The 24,639-nt window shown below is 38.8% G+C and overlaps 1 protein-coding gene and 1 non-coding gene across 2 annotated transcripts in view; one reads left to right on the top strand and one right to left on the bottom strand.

The window, feature by feature from the left end:
- dnah7 (dynein, axonemal, heavy chain 7) overlaps positions 1-24,639 on the top strand; it is an 88,274-nt gene that overhangs the window by 20,346 nt on the left and 43,289 nt on the right. The window contains exons 18-33 of the mRNA XM_015053974.1: positions 511-878; positions 1,442-1,628; positions 5,484-5,677; positions 8,281-8,620; positions 9,479-9,691; positions 9,768-9,877; positions 10,409-10,577; positions 11,520-11,622; positions 12,290-12,417; positions 13,360-13,572; positions 14,435-14,533; positions 15,028-15,276; positions 16,017-16,166; positions 19,149-19,331; positions 20,617-20,793; positions 21,634-21,765. Of these exons, the coding sequence (XP_014909460.1) occupies positions 511-878; positions 1,442-1,628; positions 5,484-5,677; positions 8,281-8,620; positions 9,479-9,691; positions 9,768-9,877; positions 10,409-10,577; positions 11,520-11,622; positions 12,290-12,417; positions 13,360-13,572; positions 14,435-14,533; positions 15,028-15,276; positions 16,017-16,166; positions 19,149-19,331; positions 20,617-20,793; positions 21,634-21,765 (3,015 nt within the window). The remainder of the gene's footprint in view (positions 1-510; positions 879-1,441; positions 1,629-5,483; positions 5,678-8,280; positions 8,621-9,478; positions 9,692-9,767; positions 9,878-10,408; positions 10,578-11,519; positions 11,623-12,289; positions 12,418-13,359; positions 13,573-14,434; positions 14,534-15,027; positions 15,277-16,016; positions 16,167-19,148; positions 19,332-20,616; positions 20,794-21,633; positions 21,766-24,639) is intronic.
- Positions 4,566-4,638, bottom strand: trnar-ccg (transfer RNA arginine (anticodon CCG)). Its single transcript has one exon. It is a non-coding gene; the product is annotated as a tRNA-Arg (tRNA).

Raw genomic sequence — 24,639 nt, 5'->3', positions numbered from 1 at the left:
TGTTAATTTGTGAGTTCAAAAGTTCAAAATTTGCAAGAGAAAAATGAAATTTTGTGAACAATTTTGAAAGTTTTTGAGGACTAATGTGGAAATTTGAGTTCAAAAAGTTTAAACTGCAAGAACAAACTTGCAAAACTTAATCTGAAAATAAAATTTTGAAATTAAAATTTTCACATTTTGAAACCTCAGATTTAAAAGTTTTTTATAGTAAATTTCCAAATATTTTCTTGCAAATTATTTACTTTAGGAACTCACAAATGTTCAAGTTTTTTTCTAGGAAATATCTCATTTTTTTCTAGCAAAATTTCAACTTTTGGCGCCCCGAAACTTCCTTGTTCTACAAAATTTCTGAGATTAATCTCAAAATGTGAATGTTTTTTGGCAGAATTTACTTTTTCTTTTTATTTCTTATCTACAGTGGCCCTAATCCCACTGAGGCCTAATGTTTGCTGTGTCGTAGCCTAAATAGCTGACATTTCTGTGCTGCCGGGGATCTCTGGCGGAGTGTAGGTGCTGTGCAACCCGGGGCTGCGGACCCGCCACTGGGACGCCATGTCGGAGCTGGCCGGCTTCTCCCTGCACCCGGCCGACGAGCAGGCCTGCGTGGCTCAGTACCTGTCCCTGAAGCTGGAGGAACACCTGCCTAGCTTTGACGGCATCAGTGAGGCGGCCAGCAAGGAGTACTCTCTGGAGAAGGCCCTGGAGAAGATGGCCGGCGAGTGGACAGACATAGAGTTCACCCTGCTGCCCTATCGGGAGACGGGCACCTTCATCCTGTCGTCCGTGGAAGAAGTCCAGCTGCTGCTGGACGACCACATCGTGAAGACGCAAACCATGAAGGGCTCACCCTTCATCAAGCCCTTTGAGGCACAGATACAGTAAGAAACAAAATGGCTGCCCCCCACTTCTGAAGAAAATCCCTGTTGGTCCAGTGCTGCGTTTCAGTTCTGATCAAAACTGGGAAATTCCAACTTCAAAGCAGGAAAAGTCAAAAGTGACGCCCCCCAAAGTCAGATTTCCCACCATAAAACTGGGAGCAGCTCAGACTATTCCCAGTTGCAACTCATAGGGCCAACTTTGCATTTCAATATGGCCGCTCCTCGCCTCAGTAGCAGTAAGATGTGATGGAAACATGTTAATTATATAAAATCAGTGCTACATGTAGCACCTGCAACTCTAAACTGAACAAATTAAACGCATTTCACATGGACTGTTACTCTTTACTGTTCCGGTATGACGACGCCATCTTTGTTTCTGGCTCCGTTAAAGGATGACCAGTGGTGCCCTCTGCTGGATGGTGGCCAAAGTACAACTTTAAAAGAAGATCTAATGTGACGTTTTTAGCTCATCGATTGGAACTAATTTGAATCTAATCGACAATCGTAAGTTGATTAATTATTAGCATCCCGAGGTGTGAGTCCCGTTTTCTGCTTCATTTCAGGGCGTGGGAGGGCAAGCTGCTGCTCCTGCAGGAGATCCTGGACGAGTGGCTGAAGGTGCAGTTCGTCTGGCTGTACCTGGAGCCCATCTTCAGCTCCCCTGACATCATGGTGCAGATGCCTGAGGAGGGCCGGCGCTTCACGGCCGTGGACAAGACATGGAGGGAAACCATGATGCAGGTTTCCCAGGTGAGCTCTTCCTCCCTGTGTTTCACTTTTTACAGCTCTGTGGACAACAAATGCTAGCAGATGAGTTCCACCCAGAACTACAGCAGAAATCTGGACCAGGATCCACAAATTCTAAGAAAACGGTTTATTTGAAAAAGAAACCAAATGACAACTGTTACGTACAAATGTGTATTTATGACATTGTAGACAGAAAGAAAAACCAGAAGTAAATTTTCTGTCCAAAAAAAAGAAATTTCTACATTAGTCTCAGAAGTTTTTCAGAAAAAAAAGAAAAAAAATTTGCTAGAAAAGAATTCAGATTTTTATTTATTTATTTATTTTATTATTATTATTATTATTATTATTATTATTATTATTATTATTATTATTATTATTATATTAATCTCAGAAACTTTCTGGGGAAAAAACTCAGAAATCTGAGTTAGAATAGTCAAACATTTGCTAGAAAAACCATAAAACTTAAAACTTTTGAGATTAATCTTAGAAATTCTTGAGAAATAATTTGGAAAGTTTTTTCTAGCAAATTAGAAACTTTTCAATTTGTGAGTTTAATTTCAAAATTTCTGAGCTTTTTCTAGAAAATGTGTAACTTCGAATTACAGTGCCGTATTAGGGCCATTGAAGATGGGAAAAAATTTCCACCAAAAAATATCTGAAATTTTCAAGAAAAAATACAATGAAATTGTACGTCGATCTCAAACATTTCTGAGAAAATTATTTCAAAATTTCTGAGTTTGAAAAGTGGAAAATTTACTATAAAACTTTAAAATATTTTCTAGACAAAAACAGAGGTTAAAAAATACAAAATGAAATGAGACTAGTGCTTGGTGTGTTTAAAGACTTGAAATCAGTTTTTTGTAAAAATGTATTTATCCTTTTGTTGTTTAAATCATGATGCAAAGATCAGCAGAATCCAGACCATAAAATTAAAAATAATCCCAGCTTCATCCAACAACATCATCATCAAAACCTGATTTTTCCTAAACTGCCATCTTCAGCTCGGCCACCAGGAGGAGCTCAAGGCCCACGGATCCTCAGATACATTAACTCTTTTTTTGTTTTCTGTAATAATTTTATTTAATTTTCAGCTGGTTGTTTTATGGTGTTATGCTCACCTTTCTGTTTTCTCCTCTCAGCTTATAGGAAATAAACGACAAATCGTTCCAGAGCATATTCATGCACAGCAGCAAAGGATATTTAGTGAAACAGTTTCTCTGCACCCTGAATTAATAAGCCACATTTGTCCCATATGTGGTTTGCATATCTGCTGAAATGCTTTTACCTCAGAGTTTCTCACTCTCTGTCCTCCACCAAAGCCATCTGTTCGGTGCATAAAAACGACATTATCACACATAATACCATGTTATCCATTCAGTGTGCTCATGAATAGCTCCCGCTGGCTCCCTGAATATAAAATTAGACCCATTATTACATTGTCCTCTCAAAGAATGGGCCAAAATCATAAGCATGATGAGATTTATGAAAAGATGGAATCATACTTCATCAATCAGACACACTTTGCTGGAATAATGGTCTGGCCTTTGAAGCCCAATCAAATCACTCTTTTTTTTTCTTTTTTTTTTGGTGTTGGCGTCTGAGCCGGATCGCTTCATTTAGCCTTTAAAACATCTGACTCTTTCACTGATTATTGTCTGATTAAAGACAAAAACCTCCTATTCTCTGCTTTTAATATCTTATTCTTATTGTCGGTTGTATTGTTGTATTTCATGACTACGAGGAATCAAGAGAAATCATATTGTAATTACATTATATATTATTTTACCATTAAAAGGTAAAATTACTGACTAAAACCCCCCAAAAGTTTCATTTCATGTTTTAACATCATTCACTCAATACTCTGCAAAAATATAAAATCTTACCAAGTATTTTAGTCTAGTTTATGGTACAAATGTAGACTTCAAATAAGACAAAACTAACTTACCAGTATCTTTTCAGAACGATATTGGAGCTGTAAAGTAAATAATTTCTTTATGTTTATGAAAAAATTTCTAGTTCAACCAGTGATTTCTGGGCGAAATGGGCAACTGCCCAGGGTGGAATCCTGTTAGGGGCGGCAGTAGAGCTGATATCAGATTTTCATCTGCTGCACAGCAAAAACACAGAATCTTACCAAGTATTTTTGTTCTGGTTTCTAGTGTAAATATCTTAGAACAATTGGAATAAGGTGCCTAAACTGTTCAGCAAAATAATGATTAAATAATTTTTGAATATTGATGAAACATACTAGTTCCACTGGCAGACTTTTTCACTTATAACAAGATGTTTTCTCGTGATATAAGTGGAATAATTTGCCAGTAGAACTAGAACTTTTAAATCAATATTCAATAACTGGCTTAAAACAAGCTGTCTCATTGCTTAAAGAGACAGTAATAATTTTGTATGTAAACTTCTGATTTTGAAGACATTCATAAATAAATCTCTGACACATTCTCTCACTGATTATTGTAAATACATATCAAATGTATTGATCAGTGTTCCAGTTATTATGAATCAAAGGCGGCTCTAAACAGGTGGATTAGTCCTTTAATCTGAGCAGTGTTCTTCAGGTGACAGAAGGCCGACTTTGTAACTGTCTTCATGTGACTCTGAAGGCTCAGGTCAGAGTTCCTCACTACACCCACATTTTGACATAGTTTAGATCACAAGTCTCTAGTTGTAAAAGTGGTGAATTTTAATTTATTTTCCTGTAATATGGATAATTTAGTTTAACAGAAACTGAAGTCTGTTGATGTTAAACTCTGACAGACACAAAATAAAACACAACTCTCTATATGTAAGTTTTAGTAGAACCTTTTTTATATTTTATTAATAAAACAGGTCTTCAGTAGATTACAATAGGCAACGCGCACTGCCTCTTTAACTTGACCTTTCACCCTACAGAAGACACTCCCTTCATAAAACAAAGCCGTCTTGCTGCGACCCAGGTGGGACTTGAACCCACAATCCCCAGCTCCGGAGGCTGATGCCTTATCCATTAGGCCACTGGGCCAACACAACATGGACATCAGAAATCTGATCTTTTCATAACTGATCCAACATATGGCCTGTTTTTTAAATTTTTTTGCCTAAGTAATATAGAAAAAGTATTTTCAAAAAGTGGTTTGTATTTGAATCATCCTTTCTGTGAGTTGTATGATGGAGTATTAGGGCCAGGTTAGAAGATTTCTTTGTTTAATAGGAGAATAAAGTTGGGCTGCACCTAACTATTAAAGAAAAAGTAGTTTTAATGAGAAAAAGATTCTGACGTAACCAACTGAGTTTGTGTAGATTTTTTCTTGGAAATATAAACTCCTGCATCTGTTAAAAGATGAAGTATTTCCTTATTGGTAAAACTTGTACCAAAGTATTCCTTCACAACATTAATCATTTAATGTGTTTTTTGTTGTTGTTTGTCATGTTGGAGTTCTCATAAAATCACTACATCATCCTCCTCATATTATGACTGTACTGTGGTAATATTATAACCTCGTCCTTGCAATGAAAATAAATAAAACATTGTATCCTGGCTGCTCCCTGTAGAGCTGACCTGAATTCAAAGTCCAAATAAATAGAAGTTGTAAAACAAGCGCATCAAACAAGATGGCCGCCCCGGATGCACTGACATTTATTTTAAGTGAAAAAAAAAATCAAAATTTTCCAAAAAATAAATCTTTAAAAAACAAAGACATTGATAAGATCTGAAACTGCACTGTAAAAACTCCTGTTTCTGCTTCTTTTTAACCTGGAACCTTTGATCTGCAACATTAAATCCTTTAAATTTCACCCTGAAACGTTAACAAAGACTTCACAGTCTCTGGTTGAAGAAAGCCATGGTCACTGCTGTTTCTGTTGCAGGACAAACATGTTCTGGCTGTGGTGGAGGTTGAGAGAATGCTGGAGAAGCTGAAACACTCAAACGAGTTCCTGGAAAGTATCCTGAAAGGCCTGAATAACTACCTGGAGAAAAAACGTCTCTTTTTCCCTCGATTTTTCTTCCTGTCCAATGAAGAACTTCTGGAGATCCTCTCAGAGACCAAAGACCCCACAAGGTACCAGCTGTAGCTCTAATTTTATTAATGACATCAGTCTGGGTGTGTAGGCAGACAAATCCTGCCTAAAAGTGACCCATTATGCTTCTTTGAGCAAGATGGTCTATACAAAACATGTTCATTACATTTTTTGCACAAAATCATTCTTAGATAATGAGGTTTTAGTTGTTTTAGGGCATCTTTTCACTTTAAATCCAAATAAGCTGCTGCTGACCACGACCCTGACTCAATGTTTACACTCCCACATTTAAATGGCTGTGAACAGATACGCAATTATGCAACCGCTCGTCTTTGAAAAACATTAGTGGAGCCTCCCGCACAACCAACAAGAGTGCAGCAAGTGGTTCCTGGATGGTAAGTTAACAACAAAACACTTTGTCTTTTCTAGCAGCCATTGTACAGCGCCTACAGCGGTAAAACCAGTTGACCAAACTGGCTGGAGCTCAGCTGGGGTTGCTAGGTAACCGGCGGAACTCCGCTGGGGTTGCTAGGTAACTGCTCGAATGTAACTTAACGATCAGGAGGTTTTTGAAATGGCTCATTTTCCAGACACCAAAAAAGATTAACTTTTTGGCAAAAAATAGTTTGATGGTTTTTTCCAGTACTTGGGCTGTTTATAGAAGCAATAGAGGCCAAAGGAAGTACAAAAATGTGCAAAAAAAGTAAATAACTTTGACCCTGATTGAGTTTCGTAGAGCTCTAAAGAAGAGCTTGGTGTAAGCCTACTTCCAGTTGTCAAGTGCGTTTTATTTAGGATATTTCCCAGTTTCACAAGTCTGTTAGTGAGAAGAGTTCGGCATGCAAAAACCCAAAATCTTACCAAGTATTTTTTATTTAGTTTCTAGTTCAAATACAAAGAAGACAAAACTAACTTACATTTACATTTTTCCCATAAATGAAACAATCCACCTGTGGAGCTAGTAATTTTTCATAAATATTAAGAAATTATTTACTTAAAACAAGCTTCTGTTTCTTATTGATAAGTTAGTTGTAAGTTAGTTTTGTCTTATTTCAGGTGTGCTAAGATATTTGCACCAGGAACTAGACAGAACTAAACAGTGTGGTTCATAAAACTGAACCAGAAAATGCGGGTAACCAAAAAGTAATTAGTATGTTTTTCACATGGTACCATATTTGTGTAATAGCTTTCACCTTTAATAAATGAAATCATAATTGAAAAATCAGCTTTTTGTATTTACTCTGGTTATTTTTATTTGGATGATCTAAGGTGCAAAAAGAAAGAAGCAAGAACAAAATTCAAAGGTGTGGAGGGTGGAAATGGAAACACGGCGCGGTATAAAACCTCCTGTATCTCCATAATGCTTCTCCATAAACTCTCCACAGTAATCCACCCTTATCTAATTTCACAGGGGAAATCCATTTAGTAGATTGTGATTCCAAACAAAAGATGCTTTAACCTTTCATACTCTCCATGCTATTTCAATTTTCGCTTCCTTTTCACTCTGCAATCCCTCAATCTCTGTGCAACTGGCAGGAATTTTTCATTATGTCAGCGCAGACACAAAGCCAGCAGTCCGCTCCGTAAGACGTGGATTTCTGCCGTTTGTGTTTGTGTCACACACAGATGGTGGTTAATATTAGAGAGACTGTATTAGTTTTGGGCGGATGTTTGTCAGATTGGTCACCGGCTGCAGTTTTATACCATCAGTTTTCTACAAACTCCTGCAACACATACAGGGATGCATGTTATGTTAAAAAAGCAGAGAAATATGTTAAATTTAGGGGGTTTTAACACCTGATAGTCCAGAATTGGGTCAAAATTGCAACATTTGTTACATAGTTGCTGTTGTTCTGCATTTGGACCTTTTGAAAAGCCTGTTCTCACTGAAAAAACACCAAATCTTTATTTTATTTTTGGTCTGTTTTTTAATGCAAATATCTGAGAACGCTTGAAATAAAACAAAACTAATTTAGAATCAACTTTTCTGCAAGATACAGGAGCTTGATTTAAAAATAATTCCTTCATAAAGATGTTCTAGTTCCACTGGCAGATTAACTTAAAATTCTCTCATGTTGTAAGTGAAAAAATCAGCAAATAATCTTACCAGGTATTTTTAGTCTAGTTTCTGTTCAAATATCTTTGTGCATTTGAAGTAAGACAAACCAACTTATAAGTAAGTTTTCAGCTAGATATAAGAGTTTGTTTTACATAAATAATTTCTTAATTTTGATTAAAAAAAGTTTTTTACACTTACAGCAAGACAGTTTTCCCATATAATAAGTGAACTAATCTGCCAGTGGAGCCAGTACACCTTCATCAGTATTCAGGAATTACGGACATAAAACAAGTTCCTACAGTATTTCTTGGTGAAAAGTTACTAGTAATTTAGTTTTGTCTTATTTCAGGTGTAATAACAAATTTGGTCTTTTTGAAAATAGACCAAAGATTTTCTGTTTTTGCAGTGTAACACCTGATTTTGTGTAATTATCTAATTTCACTTTATTTATCTTTCTTCCTCTGATGTTTCAGTTTGTTTACTCAAGTTAAACTAAAAATCATTAAAACATAAACGACTGATAGTTATGAGTCTCTGTAATGGGCCGCTCTCACCCTCTCCGTGTTGTGTTGCTTCCTGCACCAGAGTGCAGCCCCATCTGAAGAAGTGCTTCGAAGGCATTGCCAGTGTTGTGTTCACCGAGGTTCTGGACATAACGCATATGAAGAGCAGCGAGGGAGAAACGGTGCAGCTCCTGGACGTCATCTCCACCTCCAAAACCAGGGGCCAGGTGGAGAAATGGCTGCTGGAGCTGGAGAACGGCATGATCGTGTCCCTGCAGAAGGTCATCGGAGACGCAATCACGGCTTACCCAAATGAGAAGAGAACCGACTGGGTCCGCGCCTGGCCGGGTCAGACGGTGCTGTGTGTCTCACAGGTCTACTGGACCAAAGACATCCATGAAGCTCTGGCTTCAGGACCGGAGGTGATCCGCTCCTTTCTGTCTTTGTTCCCAACTGTTAGCTTCAAGATTACCTGTGGTGGGCACTGCTAGCTAGAAGGTTAGCTGCTATCGCTTTAAAGGCGACCGATTATGCTTCCTTGAAAAGGTCATGTTAAATCCATGCGCGATACAGAACATGTTCACTACATTTTTTTCAGATAATCATTCTTAGATAATTACATTTTAGCTGTTTTAGGGCGTCTCATCACTTTAAATCCTAAAAAGTTGCTGCTGGCCACGTCCTCTAACTCAATGTTTACACTCGCATGTGAAAATGGCTGCAAACAGATGTGCAGGTATACAACCGTACATCTTTGAAAAGTAGAAGTGGAGCATCTTGCACATGTGTAAACACTTGTCTTTTCCAGCAGCCAGTGTACAGCGCATAGAGCTGACCAAAAGTGCTGGAGCTCTCCTTGGGTTGCTAGGTAACGGGTGGAACTCTGCTGGGGTTGCTAGGTAACGGGTGGAACTCTGCTGGGGTTGCAGAACAAAAATGACCCAACCATCCGAGGCCAAAGTTTGAATAATTTGAGAATACAGTGTGAAAGAAAACCGCAGCGGCTGAAATGTTTCAACTTTGGTCCCGAGTCGAACAGAATCTATAGAACTATGAGGTGTGAAAAAAGGACTAAGGGCAAAGTGACAAATTAACTGCGCTAATAGCACATTAGCTGATGCCCACCACTGCTGATATGGTTGAATTTTATCTCCTTAATACTATTAGTAATAAACTCTGCCTGTGTTTAGTGTGAAGATGGAGCTGCAACACGACTTTAACATGAGTGAAAAGCTTTGAGAATCTGTCTTGGTGAAGTTTTTCCTGCTGCCTCTGCCCAGGCCCTGGAGGCCTACCTGCAACAGAACAACAGGCAGATCGACGACATCGTGGCTCTGGTTCGGGGGAAGCTGTCCAAACAGAACCGGGTGACCCTGGGAGCCCTGGTGGTGCTGGACGTCCACGCCCGGGACGTTCTGGCCACGCTGGTCCATAAAGGCGTGCGTGACGAAAATGACTTTGAGTGGCTGAGCCAGCTGCGGTACTACTGGGTGGTACGTTGAGCACAGCTGGGGCTTTCTGATTGGCTCATGGGAGAAACTCAGTGGATCCGATTTCCAATCTGTGCAGGAGAATAACCTTTACACCAAGATGATCAACGCTGGTTTACCGTACGGCTACGAATACCTGGGCAACACTCCGAGGCTGGTCATTACTCCACTGACTGACCGCTGCTACCGGTAAAATAGACCAGGAAAACTCTCTGGTTTTTAACGGAGTGTTGGGGCCACGCTAAGAAATTAAAAAATATAAAATTACTGGGATAAAGCCATAAAACGACCTCACGCTCTTAATATTATGATTTTATTTTCAAAATATGACTTTATTCTTCTATTATTTCAACTTTATTCTCATAATATTCTTGTAATATTATGAATTTGTTGTCTGAATGTTATTTATTTATTTCTTTATTTAATTATTAACTTATTTATGTTTTAGGATTTCGTTGGTGTTTATTTGACAGTAGGTTGACAGGAAGGTGGTTTATGGGAAAAGGAGAGGGACATGTAAGGTCAGCTGGCCGGGACTCGAACCCGCGCTGAGGTCTAGACGTGTCGCTTCGCGTTTCTTCGTTCGGCCCCAGCGCTCCGTCGTCTTGCTTGACTATTTATCTGTCCGCTAAAATCTTTGTTTTATATAAAAAATAAGTTTCCAAATCCCAGCAGTCAGTTGTAAATGTTGTCGTTTTGCTGTTCTGTGGTGATTTTCAGCACCCTGTTTGGCGCCCTCCACCTCCACCTGGGTGGGGCCCCTGAGGGCCCCGCAGGCACAGGAAAAACAGAAACCACCAAGGACTTGGCCAAGGCTGTGGCGAAGCAGTGCGTGGTTTTCAACTGCTCTGACGGACTGGACTACATCGCGCTGGGAAAGTTCTTCAAAGTCAGTACATCCCCTTCTGATTTCTCACACTCTGCCAACAAACAGCTGGATGGTTTTATTGTTTCGCTTTTTAAACTCTTGGTCTGTTTTTAGAATCAGTAGAAGCCAAACCGAAAGAACAGAAACCAAAATGTGAATGTTCAAAATAGATCGGCTCTAAAGCTTCTTACAACACAGATCCAGTGTTTACATTCACAGCTGTCCCTGTTGCCGTAGCAACATGCTGTCAATCCAGAACCTTCTCCCGTTTTTACTTCATCATCTTTGGTGATTATTCAGGATCCAGACCTGAACGTAGAACTACTTCAACTTATTTTTACTCAAAAGTAGCTGCCCAAGAAATTACTCAATTAAGAGTAAAAAAGTAAACTTTACATTTAATTAAATTGATTTAATTGTTTGTTTGTTTTTGCCTGCTTTTGTTATTTTGTAATTATGTTATTTATATTAATAATTGTTGTTCTGGTTAAAAAATACCAACATTTCCACTTAGCTTTATATTCTGATCAAGTCATTTTTAAATATGAAATAATTGATCATTTGATCGGTTACTTGATTCAACTTTTTACCAAATACTTTTTTACTCTTACTTGAGTAAAAATAAGTTAAAGTCGAGCTTCTCTTACCTGAGTATATTTTTCTGTTGTGAGCAGAGATATCAAATTCAAAAATCCATCCGAAAAACGCATCAAGATGAGAATATCTTCTCTTATGCCACGTTTGTTTTCAGTTTTCTCCTATTGCATCCTTCGATCCGCTTCACCTTGAATTACTGCACAAAGGTGCAGCTCTCCGCTCTCATCACCTGATAAATAAAAAATGGCTTTAAAAATTCAGACCTGATGTTTCTGTTGTTTTTATTTTGAGGTGAATATTACTGGATGTTGTGTGTGTGTGTGTGTGTGTGTGCGTGTGTGTGTGTGTGTGTGTGTGTGCGCTCAGGGCCTGTTGTCGTGCGGCGCCTGGGCCTGCTTTGATGAGTTTAACCGCATCGACCTGGAGGTTTTGTCCGTTGTGGCGCAGCAGATTCTCACCATCCAGAGAGGTTCGTTCACTTTCCCGTCTGATGCTGAAGGAAACTGGCAGTGGACCAGAAAACAAAGGCATGGCAAAGATTCAGGAGTAAAGAAATGAAAAAAATGAATCGGTTTTAAACTACAAAGAAAGGCAGCTGTTAGGAAACTCTCCTCTGCTGAGTCTGCTTTGGGTTTTTGATCATTTTAAAGATGCTGCAGCAGCTTTTTAAATGCTTATTAATGTTTTATTTACTCTGAGTTTTCTAACCGTACTGTTCTTACAACCGTTCAAAGTGAACTGAAACACATTCTGCATGTTTTTATCCTGTAGAGACAAGTCCTTATTTTCGATTTGACAAGTTTAGGTTTCATAAAGGTACAAACATGCAGTCGTATTTAATAAAGTGGAAAAATTCAATTTGAATGAAGCACATTATATAAGTAAAATAATCACAGAAAACACCATACAATTATCTTTTTCCTGGATGGCTTGTAATGCTGCTCGGTAATTTCCTAAATCACTTATTTTAGTTTAGCTTAGTTTTGTCTTTACTGTTTCTGAGTTTTGACAGAGTAAACCCGTTTGGACTTTATGTTTTAGTATTTCAGTAGTTTTCCAGGTGTTGTACTTTGTGTTAACATTTGCACCGTGCTGATTAAGACCGTCCCTCGGTCTGACTGCGTGCGTTTGTGCAGGGATCGCTGCTCACTGTGACATGCTGATGTTTGAGGGGACGGAGCTGAAACTGGACCCGTCCTGCGCCGTCTTCATCACCATGAACCCAGGCTATGCTGGACGCTCAGAGCTGCCAGACAACCTCAAGGTGCGCCGCCGGCCCAGACTTTACAAAACGCACCGATTCCCAACACTTAGCGATTAATGAGTCAATCTGAGGTTATCAATCTGCTAATGATCAATGGATAAGCTGCCAATCCTGAGTTTTCTCTTCTTTCAGGAGGTGGAACCAATTTTTCATAACATAAAGGGTTAATTTCTTCTAACATGCTGAATTAAAAAAAAACACAATTAAATTTTAACATTATGTTGTGTCCAAGACGTTACATACTGACTGAATAAACAGAAAATGTTGTTTTTTTTCCACATTACTGACATTTATTTATTTGTTTTTACATCATTTTGTGCCACTGTAGACAAAAAAGGAGCATATTTCACTTAAGAAGTTTGAAATTGATCTCTGTATTAAAAAACTTTGAAATTTCTGAGTTTCAAAATTCGAAAATTTTCTAGAAAAAAAACAGACATTTTGAGATTCTCCAAAATTTTCTAGAAAATTGTGGACATTTCTGAGTTTCAACTGTCATTTTTTTCTTTACTTTTTTTTACTCAGAAAGATTTCAAGAAAGTTTTTTCTTGAAATCTTTCAGAAATCTTTCTGAGATTACTCTCACATTTCCACATTTTTTGGTGGACATTACTTCTTCTTTTCTGTCTGCAGGCACCCTGAAGGTGCGATTTCAGTGTTCATGTTTCTAAACAGAACTGCATAAAATTTTATTTTGTTTGTTTCTGGCTCCGCTTCAGGATGACCAGCGGCGCCCTCTGCTGGATGGTGGCCAAACTACACCTCTAAAAGAAGGCTTAAGCGGACCTTCGATTGGAACTAATTTAATCTAATATTAATCTAACAAGCCATTTATTGATAATTTGTAGTAATTCGGTGTATATTCTGATGTTGTTGCAGTGTTAGAGTGTTACTAAGTTAAGTTTGAACTCTTTCTGAACCCAAACCGCCGCTTCCCTCCAGGCTCTGTTCAGGACGGTGGCCATGATGGTGCCGGATTACGCCATGATCGCGGAGATCGTGCTGTACTCCTGCGGCTTCGTGACGGCTCGGCCTCTTTCGGTGAAAATCGTGGCCACGTATCGACTGTGTTCGGAGCAGCTGTCCTCCCAGAGTCACTATGACTACGGCATGAGAGCCGTAAAATCTGTGCTGACCGCAGCAGGAAACCTGAAGGTTGGTCCCTGCGTCCTGCTGTTGGTCTAATGAAACATTTAACAGCTCTGAAGAACAACTGAAATGTTAAGTTAGATTATAGTCATGTGGGTTTATTTATAATAATTATTAACACAAACATGAACTTTTTTCAGAAGTTTCTGTTTTAGATGAGCGAAAAGTCTAATACTGATGATCGTTCCTAAGCTTAACCGATAAATCTTGGTTTCAAGATTTGTATTAGAAAATGTTGTTTTAAGTCTTCTTTTCTTCTGTCTGAATTTATTTCGTAATTATGCCATTTGTGTATTTTTTTTTTATTTTAGTCTTCATGTGGAAGCAAAAGCTGGAAATTTCCACCAAAGTGGGCGGAGCCTAGAGACGCGGAGGGGGCGTGGCTAAGATTGGGCCTGATCGCAGCAGGGCCGCGTTGATACCCCGCTGACTTTATTGCTATAGCAACTTTTAAGACAACTGTAGGGACTTTTTGAAACAAACAAAAAATTGACTGCCGATAAATATTGAGATTAATCTCAGGAATTTTCTAGAAAAAAATTATTTCTACTTTTTCTAGCAACAATTTGCTAGAAAAAAATATTTTAAAAAATTCTAGAAAAACATGGAAAAAAGTCGAAAATGTTTTACGTTTGGAAATTTTCCATGTTTTGCCAGAAATTTTTACATTTTTTTCAGCAGAAATTTACTCCTTCTTTTTTTTCCGTAGCTAAAGTGTATGGCCTATTTCTCATTCATGATACATGTGTTTATATCACGTCTTCACAGTGTTACGTGTCCCTGTTTTGTTCTCCATTGGTTTTGTTTTGTTCCTTCCCCTGTTTTCTCGCCGGTGTTTCTCTCATCCCGCTCCCTCCTCCCTCTGCAGCTGGCTTTCCCAGATGACAACGAAGACACTCTGCTGCTGAGATCCATCATCGACGTCAATCTGCCGAAGTTCCTATCCCACGATCTGCAGCTTTTTGAGGTTTTTTGAGCTCACAGTTCTCCTGATTAACGGAGAAGTTCACTGTCAGTTCTGCGTTTCTCACCCGTAACCTCTATTCACGACGTCCATCCATCATGATTTATCTCCCAATTGTTTCGTGGGATTCTTAACTAAGCATTAAAATAGCCACATGTATGTTGACACAGAGCCTCTAGTAAAGACTCATTTCACAGGCAGGGAGTTTTGCTTCAGCATTAAGTAGTAAAGTGTTTATTTTCTTACTTAAAAAAAGAATTAAATTAGAGGCTTATTTGCATCTTTTAATGTATTTTTGATGTTGCATAAAAAAAGATTAAGTTGTTTGATGACAAATCTGAATTTGGCTAATTTTTACCTGATTAAAGTAATCCTTTTTTGTGTTAATCATAGAAAATTAACTCTGTTATTTTTACCCGTCTGTTGCAGGGATGCCACTAATCGTCGATGTGTTTCTGAAACAGTGTTGTGCTGAATAACTGACCTTCCCGTTGCAGGGTATTACCTCCGATCTCTTCCCGGGTGTGAAGCTCCCGGATCGAGACTACAACATTCTCCTGAACGCCATCACAGAAAACTGCCAGACCATGAACCTGCAGGTCACCAACTTCTTTGCTGAGAAAATCTTGCAGATCTATGAGATGATGATCGTGCGGCACGGCTTCATGGTGGTGGGTGAACCGTTCGGAGGGAAAACCTCGGCCTACCGCGTGCTGGCTGCAGCGCTTCAGGACATCTTTACCCAGGTGGGAGGCCGTCTGTGCAGCAGCTGCACCAGAACTGCAGGTCCAGTCAAGATTTTAAGAAGGTTCCCGAACCATACAAGCATGACAACCTTCATCTGTGGGCGACAATTAGGACCACTAAAAAAAAGAATTCTGACATTTTTCCAAATTTTTTTCAGAATTTTGTCTTCAGTCTTACAATTCTGACTTTAATCCTCTGAGATCAAAACTCAGAATTCAAAGAAAAAAGTTATTATTTTGAGAAAAACATTGAACTTTGAGATTCAAATTGAAACTTTGAGGAAAAAAAGATTTCTGAGAAAAAGTCCAAATTTGGAGAAAAGCCAGAATTCTGAGAAAAGTCAGAATTTTCTTTTATAATATTTTCAGATTCCCTAATTCTCATCTGGATTATTCCCAAACCTTCTTGTTGAACCCAGAGAGTTTTTTTTTTATTTTTTATCACATCCTGTTTGGAGCGCTGCGGTCTCCGTCCAGCCGTTATCGATCTCTCAGCACCGACCAGAACCAGCTGACTGGATTTATATGGCGAGGAGGAGGAAGATGAAGGCCTGTGGAGAATCCTCATCCTCCCTGTGGCTGTGTTCAGCTCTGCCCTCCTTCGTCTCTCGTTGTTTAGAAGCAGTTTGCTCTGTCTTAGTGTTTTAGTTACATATCGGTTTTATTCCTCTTTAGTGTCTGTAGTTGTTCCTCTTTCTGTAGGTTGGTTTCTCATGTTTTCATGTCTTTCATCGTTTTAGGGTCTGATGGATGAGAACCAGGTCCAGATCACAGTCATCAACCCCAAATCTATCACCATGGGCCAGCTGTACGGCCAGTTTGACCCGGTTTCCCATGAGTGGTCTGACGGCATCCTGGCTGTCAGCTTCAGGGTCTTCGCCTCCTCCAAGGTAAAAACATCGCCTGTCATGTTAGCTAATACCTGCAGCCTCAGATATGAGGTCAGTCAGTGGGTGTTGGCAACAATCGATACCACAAAAACACTGGAGAATCAAAAACTATCAGTGTTGCACACTGCTAACGAATAAGCTAGCTGTGCTAACCCTAAAGCACTAATAGTAAACTTTGGTTCTGCTAATGCTAAAGCACTACACCAACACCGTATCTATCGGAAGCTAATGCTAAAGCATTGCACCAACACCGTATCTATCGGAAGCTAATGCTAAAGCATTGCACCAACACCGTATCTATCGGAAGCTAATGCTAAAGCATTGCACCAACACGGTACCTAACTGAAAAACAACCTGGAGATGCAGGTACTATTAATTTAGTGCAGTGCGCCAAAGCAAATGGAAAAATAATGCATAAAAACCAATAAAGAACAACTCAAAACCACTTTTTTAGCTCTCTGTGTCGGCTTCACTACACACAGACTTGTTGCCATAGCAACTGACACTAACACCACTTTATGTTTTGGGATTTGAGATCATTCAAACATTTCTCACACAAAGAACAGAACATTTAATCCGTTACAGTTTTATGTTTCTAGACTTGATGTTTATTTTATGATTATTAATAAGTGATTGCTGTGATAGATTAGCTAATGCTGCTATTGACTAAGGTAACTTAATAGTTGATTAGCTAATTTAAACTGGGATCTGTTGGTGTGAAGGTCGCCTTTTTTATTTTTAACTGAACTGGAACACACTGAATTCCACAGCACATCTACTTAGTAAGAGTGTCATAGTCAGGCTAGCATAACTGAACTACTTCCCTCTCCCTTGCCTTTTAATTAAAACTTTTTCCTGATCTTGTTATGTAGTTGTCATAGTGCAGACAGTATCACAGCACTGCATCTCTTTGTCTTTTGTTTATCACATATTTTTAACATTTAGGGCTTTATTTTGACAACCTGACAGCTACAACCAATGCTAGTTTTGATTAGCGAGCAGCTTTCTCCCCTCCAGCAGGGAGATGGGGGTGGGATTTTACGCGAGATGACATGCTGCAAGGTGTCCAGCTAAAGTTAGCATGTTTGTTTTGATAGCACTCACTGATAATTCAATGTATAAGTAAGACAAATTTGCTTATGTAGCATCTTTCACAGATAAAACTCACAAAAGCATCAGTTTTAGTTGTTATTAAAGTCCTTAACGGTTTCCATCCAAATCAGAGCAACATGAGAATCAGTTTTCAGTTCTCCTCACAGACGGACTGAGGAAGCAGTTTCCCTGTTTTTGTTTTGGTTTTTTTGTGTTCAGCTGACGCCTGAAGGCAACGTTTTCTGGCGCTGAAACGCTCGGGCAGCGATTCCGCCTGGCAGAGTTCAGCGGTGATGAAGAATCAGTCGATGCAGCACACAGTATGATTCCTTTATAATGAGCAACTCAGGAGTGAATCACACAGAGGCTGAGCAGCGCCGCTGATACGCAGCAGCGCCTCCTCCACGTCAGAGCGCCACTTCTGGATGGATTATTGCTTAAAAGAGTTGACATTTCAATTAAAAGCGAACGGGAAGAACGACCGCGCTGACGGCCGAACAATAGAAACATTTGGTTGTCTTGTTAAAATGTGATCTTTAATAACTCTGTTTCCAGATCTGCAGGCAGGTTCAGACGCGCTGATGGAAAATCATTTCCTCGTCCTGTTCTTGAATTGTTTGCGAATGGACTTGTCAGATCAAAAGAAACTTCTTTTATGAAGTTGTCATTTTTTTCTTTGCAAATTGTTCTTTGTTTCAGGCGGGATTAGGAGAGACAATTCAACAAAAACAGTTAAAAAAGATCATTTTTAGAAATGACAGGATTTCATAACTGATAACTGATTTTCTCTTTTTATTTGGAGTCAGAAGCAGCTATTTGGATTAAATTCCTCATGCACACATTTTTATTTTATTTATTTTCTTGCGAGATCATCATATTACAACATAATCACGTCCCAGTGCAGCCCGGATGGCGCCGGCGCTGCCCGGCCCATTTGTCTGCATGATAACGCATTAATTTAAGGTTCTGGAGGATCAACGGCTCCGTCAGCTTCCATTAAATCACCTTAGGTGTGTGTTTCTGTCCGTCACCTTGTTGACGACTCTCAGGAGCTGAAACGAGTGTTTGGAAGTCGGCGGCGCTGTTTGAGGAAGAGAAAGGAAGAGAATGCAGTTCGTGGTTAATGAAGGATGTTGGACCGGCGGCGCTCTGACGGGCGTCTAAAGACCGAAAACCACGACTCTAAACGATCAGCAACGACTTTATGGCTGAAAAATGTCACTTTTATCAAACTTATATATCTACGACGGCGTATCAGGGTCATTCTAGATTCATGATTTTGTAAATTATGATAATTTAATGCAAAGTTGGCATTTTTAATGGACTTTCAATGCAACTTTTAGAGCAACTTTGCATTAAAAGTGTTGTTATTTACCGAATGACACTTCATGACAACAGTCATAAACATTCATAAAGACTTCTTCATGATCATGACAGGCGTCATGTCAGTCTTATGCAAACCCCTTCAAATAAAGTGTTGCCTTACTTTTTTACTGCTCCTGTTCTTTATCTGCAGTGACTCTTTTGCACTGTTGTAGGCATCAGATCAGTCTGAACGATTTTTTAAAACCTGTTCTGGTTCTGCTCTACTTCACTGCAAAAACACTAAATTTGACCAAGTGTTGTTCACTAGTTTCTAGTGCAAAGATTTTATTACATTTGCATTAAGACAAAACTAACTTACAAATAACTTTTCAGCAAGATAAAGGAGCTTGTTTTAAGTAAATAATTCCCTTATATTGATAAAAAATATTAGTTCATTGGCAGATTATTTCACTTGTAAAAAAATTTTCCATGCCATAACTGAAATGTTTAGATGAATATATTTGAGCCTTTATGATGGAAATGAAGCTCAGGACCAAAGCTGACCTCTGACCTCCTGTGCGGCAGAGCCCTGACAGGAAGTGGCTGATCTTTGACGGTCCGGTCGACGCCGTGTGGATCGAGAACATGAACACCGTGCTGGACGACAACAAGAAGCTGTGCCTGATGAGCGGCGAAATCATCCAGATGTCGCCACAGATGAGCCTCATCTTTGAGCCCATGGACCTGGAGGTGGCGTCCCCGGCTACGGTGAGAACGCAGGGACAAAAAGCTAACGGATGACTCCGGAATAAAACCAAAAATACTGTAAATCATCTCCAACGATTGTTAGACGAGGACTTTTATCCGGTAATCATTCTGGTTTTATTTTGGTGATCTGGTTCCATTTACTTCCTGTTTGCTTCCTGTTTACTTCCTGTTCTCATGCTACTATTTTTATTTTGTTGTCACCTTTAAACTTGGTGTTTGGTTGCTGATCTGCTCAAGTCCTGATAGCCAAAATCTTTTTATTTTTTTTGTGAAAACCAATTTTCTAAGTCTGACCTTTATAATTTTCTTTTCTTTTTTTCAATTTTTTTTTCTAAAGGGAATAATTTTAAAAATGCGACGTCCAAAATTGCATTTTTTTTGTTAAGTATTTCTGAATTCAAAAAAATATTTTTCTTTCATTGCAAACAACCAACAGTGGAAAAAAAACATTTTTTTTCTTGCTTGGGTCCTGAAAGACCAGCAAAAATAATAATAAAATAATCTGTTGTATGTTTTTCAGTCTTTTTTTATTCCTATCCAACAAACAGGAACAGTTTTTTAATTATGTCCTGTATGACAAATGGAAAATTCTGTAATTTTTCTAACTTAAAATTAAAGACATTTTTTCCACTTTTTTGCAATAAAAATGAAAGAAATATATTTTTATAGCCAGAGATGCTTTTTATTAATGATGTGCAAGGAAAGAAAACAAACTAATTTGACAATATTTCAATCTAGACTCTTTTTTAAAACTTTCACACAACTTTTAAATTTGAGTGGAAAGGAAAATAATATTTTTGCAAATATAAAATATAATTAGAATATTATATTTTTAAAGTTATAAAACAATAGGTCCCAACTAAAACCTGTAGTTACTGTCAGTCTTATTTTAATTGATCAAAGGTCTCGGTGCTCCTTCTGGGCTTCCGTACTGATTTTTCTTTCACTTTAACTCGTTTCATTCCCTCTCCTTGTATCCTCCATCTATGGATTTTTAGATTTTTCTCAATAAATCATCTCCAATATAATCCCACTTTGCTGCTGTCTGCGTTCGACCCTCCATAACGCTGCAAATGATCACAATCACAGACTTCATAAGCTGAAAACAGCATTTCCAATACAGGTTACATAACTCTGCTCTCCAGTCTGTTTCTTCCTGAAGATAACTGGGTTTTTATTAGACGTTTGTGTTTTTTTATCCGTCTCACTGCAGAGTTTTCAGTCTGTAAACTCTCGCCTGTAAACAAAAGCAGCCAAAGTGTTTTACCTGCTGTGTTGCTGACAGGTGTCTCGCTGCGGGATGATCTACCTGGAGCCCCACATGCTCGGCTGGAGGCCTCACATGCTGTCTTGGCTCAACACTCTGCCGACTTCGCTCAACGATGAGCACAAAGCGCTGATCACCGGCCTCTTCGACCGCGTCCTGCCGCCCTGCCTGCAGCTCATCCGGAAGGCCACCAAGGTGCTGCAGCTGCAACCAAACAGAAAAATAACCTTTTCTCCCAAGCAGATTTGTTTCAATCTACTGAACGTTTAGCTTCTAGTGCAGCAGGTAACTGAATATTTCATCAGCAGAACCAAACTCGGCTGCTGAAAAATTCAAGATGGTCGTCAAAGAAAATTTGTTTTTCCATTAGAAATTCATCACAGATTAATATTTTTATTGTCAGATCAAACATTATAGGACTGACTGGAATCACATTCACTGATTCACTGATAATGTTTTGATTTTTCAAGATGGCCGCTGTGGTTCACATGTAAAATTAATTTCTTGATTAAAATCACAAATTATATGAATGTGTTTGGTGTGAAATCATATTTGAGCCAAATAAAACATTTATATTTTTCTTGATTTTTTTGTTTCCTTTTTCTGGTGGAGATTTTTCACCCTAAACACAGAAAAGACATAGTGGAAGCTAATGCTAAACCGTTTAGCACATACAACATTAAACTGCTACACAAAAAGTACATTTTGCAGAAGTTAACACCAGTAAGACGAGTGTTTCTCAGTCTGTCGCACGTCTTTCTCTCCTTCTGGAAACAATTAGTGTCAAAGGCTCAAACAAGACGTCCATCTTGAAAATTGTCAGTCAAACTCAGGTGGGGAAAATGAAAAGCTGATTTTTTGCTTGTATCCAGACTTGAACGGTTGTTACAGGAATGTGCTGCTGTGTTCAGCTGCAGGCTGAGTCGGTTTGTGAGTTTGGTCAGACATCCAGACTTTGTAACGAGCTCCGGGTCTCACCGGATGTTCAGGCAGCAGAGCGTGTTGGCGGTTTCTAATTGTGTTGTCTGACTGCAGGAGCTGTCCCCGACCTCTGACACCAACCTGGTCAAGTCCCTGATGAATCTGATGGACTGCATGATGGATGAGTTTCACGACGAAGGAAAAATGAAGAACATAAGCCAAGACGATGTTCTCTCCTGGCTGGAGGTTTGTGTCCATGTCTCAAATTTTCTTTAAAGTTTCACAAAGCAGCCTGATAAATTGAACTTAATCAGCTTCCTGGTTTATGCAGAACGTCTCAAAAGTGTTAGAATGTAAATGTTTTATTTGGAAAAAGACGAGACCTCGATGAATAGTATGAAAACTGTCAGCCTTAATGTGACGGATTCGCCTTAGTTGACATTCAGATTCAGTATTCAATATGATCCTGATGAAAGCTGATGGATGGGTTTTATTTTACTGATAGAAACAGAAAAAGGTTTTACAGTTACTTCATTTGTCAAAGACAAATATTTCAAAGGGCCAGTATTATGTATTTTCGAGGCACGTAATTCTATATTATTACATAATATAATATGGAATGTTACATTACGCTAATATAATAATAAAAGTAACTATTTTACCTTCAGTTGTTATAAAAAGTCTTTATACATTAATATTAAAATAAATTTGATACCTTGAAATTGGGCCTCTGTCGCTTTAAAAACTCCTGCTCTTTCTGAAGCTCCGCCTTCAGGAAGTCGTCCCAACATGGCTCCTCTATTAACGCTTTAACAATGTTTTTACCAGCTTCTATAATGAGCAGGTGTTTGCTAATTGCTGCTGGCTAGTCTGAAGGAGCTGAGTGGGGGCGGAGCTTCGACTCGAAGGCGGAGCTAAGTCCAACCAGGCGTTTTGCAGATCTGAATGGTTGCTATGGAGACTAAAGGATTTCTCAAACATGAATAAAATATTCAAAGCAACACTCCAGGTTTGTTTCTGATGAGAATAACATTAAAATGTTTTGATTTTGCACGATTATGTAAAACAACAAATACGAAGAGTGGAGCTGAGATTTAAACATGGTGACAAACAGTGATATTCACATCGTCCTGGGAGAACGGCTCAACCTAGCATGATTTTTTTACCCAAATAACATCTAAATATTAGATTGCTTTAATTATTAAGATTTGCTCCCCCACACAGGGAACAGAAAAATAAATTTTTCAGAGACCTGTTTTGTTGCCTCCTGCAAGGATTCTTTGAGAACTCTGCTATTATCTTCCCGTGGCAAACGGCACTGATGAATGCCTTTCAACCTTCTCTGCTATGTTTCCCCGCCAGTCATTATCAAAGTGTTGAATTAATCAGCTTTTTAGCAGCAGGAGCCATCATGAGGCTGCTAAGCCTCATTTACAATCTCTACAGAACTCCTGCTGATTTGTGTTGTTTTAGTTTCCTTTTTGATTGCAACAGAGACATCCCTTTCTTGTGGATTTTGTTTCATGTCTCATGCAATAATACACACTCTGGCCAAGGCTTTTTATTTGTGCAGACTTAACTCTGACTAGTAATAACTAACTTTTCTTACACAGTGAGATGCTTGGCAGAATAACCTTTATTTGCAGCCACTGTACCTGTTGTTCTGCTCATTAGGGAGACATTTGCTGCCCTCTGCTCAGAGGCTGACTCGATTTCAGGTCCACATAAAATGTTTGTGACATGCAGAAAAACCAGAGAACCACAGCATCTTTATGAAGCATCAATAAATTACATCTTTAAGTCCAGAATAAGCACATTTTTATTTAATTTAACAGATCGGTGCGACCATTGGACAGAAATAACATTCACTAATTTTGAAAGCACAATATTATGCATATTATCTGTCATCTATCATCCTGTTAGCTATGATACTATATAGCTACATAGCTACATAGCTAGCTATCAAGCAATTGGTCTCTAACCATCTAGCTAGCTAGCTATCAATCTAAGTATCTGGCTAGCTGCAGTCAAGTTTGATACCAGTTTATCTAGCTACCTACCAATCAGTCTAACCATCTAGCTAGCTAGCTATCAATCTAAGTATCTGGCTAGCTGCAGTCAAGTTTGATACCAGTTTATCTAGCTACCTACCAATCAGTCTAACCATCTAGCTAGCTAGCTATCAGTCTAACTAGCTAGCAGTAGAGCTACCCAACATTATAGGTACTTATTTAATTTAACAAAGCATACAATTATTATAATTGCAAGTAGAATAAATACTTTTATTGTTGAGGTATGTAATTAAAGAGCTTGATTATTTTTAGTAAAATTATTTTAAGTAATAATAAATTTGTGTGAAAACTGTATTTCCTTTTTGGAGCGGGGAACGTTTGTCCCTTCAGCTGTGGAGCCTCAAACACGGAGAGCTGCTTAAACTGCTGGAGCTGAACATGTCGAGGTGTTAGAGTCTATTTGATGAGCAACAAGGATAGCTTCAGTTACAATCAGTTTTTTAACGAACCCATGAATTCAGACGCTTTATTTTGACCTAAAAACCCAAAGGAACGGTCTCAAAGAGCAGGTCAGGTCATGAAGCCGACGTTTCTCACAGAAATGAGCTTTAATGGTCCAGCTGGCTGCTTCACTGAGTTTCTGTCACCTGAAAAGTCTCAGAGTATTTCTATTCTGAGAGGAGCTGTGATCTCGTTCAAAACTCCTGATTTAAATAATCTCACTAAATCACGCAGCCTTTTGTCTTTAATCATAACTGATCTGTGTTCCTGTAATTTTTCAAAGCATTTTATTGAAACCTCAGAAAAGTTAACAACTAAAAATGGAGGCGGCTATAACCTGCTGTTCTGGCAGCTCTAAGAGGATTTAACCACTGAAGACGTTGGAGCTCCACGGTGATTAAGACGCTTTTATCAGAATAAATCCTGTTTGGTTTTACCTCCCACTCAGGTGTAGCAGCAGCAGCAGGAAAGAGTTTAAGATGGGAAAACACTCCATCGTCCTGTCTTATACGACCACGTCTTACAGGCATGCAGACAGAAAAAAAGGACATTTGATCCTAAAAACACCTAAAATTTTGAGATTAATCTCTGAAATCTTCTAGAACCC

This window comes from Poecilia latipinna, unplaced genomic scaffold (assembly GCF_001443285.1).
Source record: "Poecilia latipinna isolate Pla-1442-1.1 unplaced genomic scaffold, P_latipinna-1.0 Scaffold1221, whole genome shotgun sequence".
Classification (NCBI taxonomy): Eukaryota; Metazoa; Chordata; class Actinopteri; order Cyprinodontiformes; family Poeciliidae; genus Poecilia; species Poecilia latipinna.
This window is presented reverse-complemented; position numbering and strand designations above follow the sequence as displayed.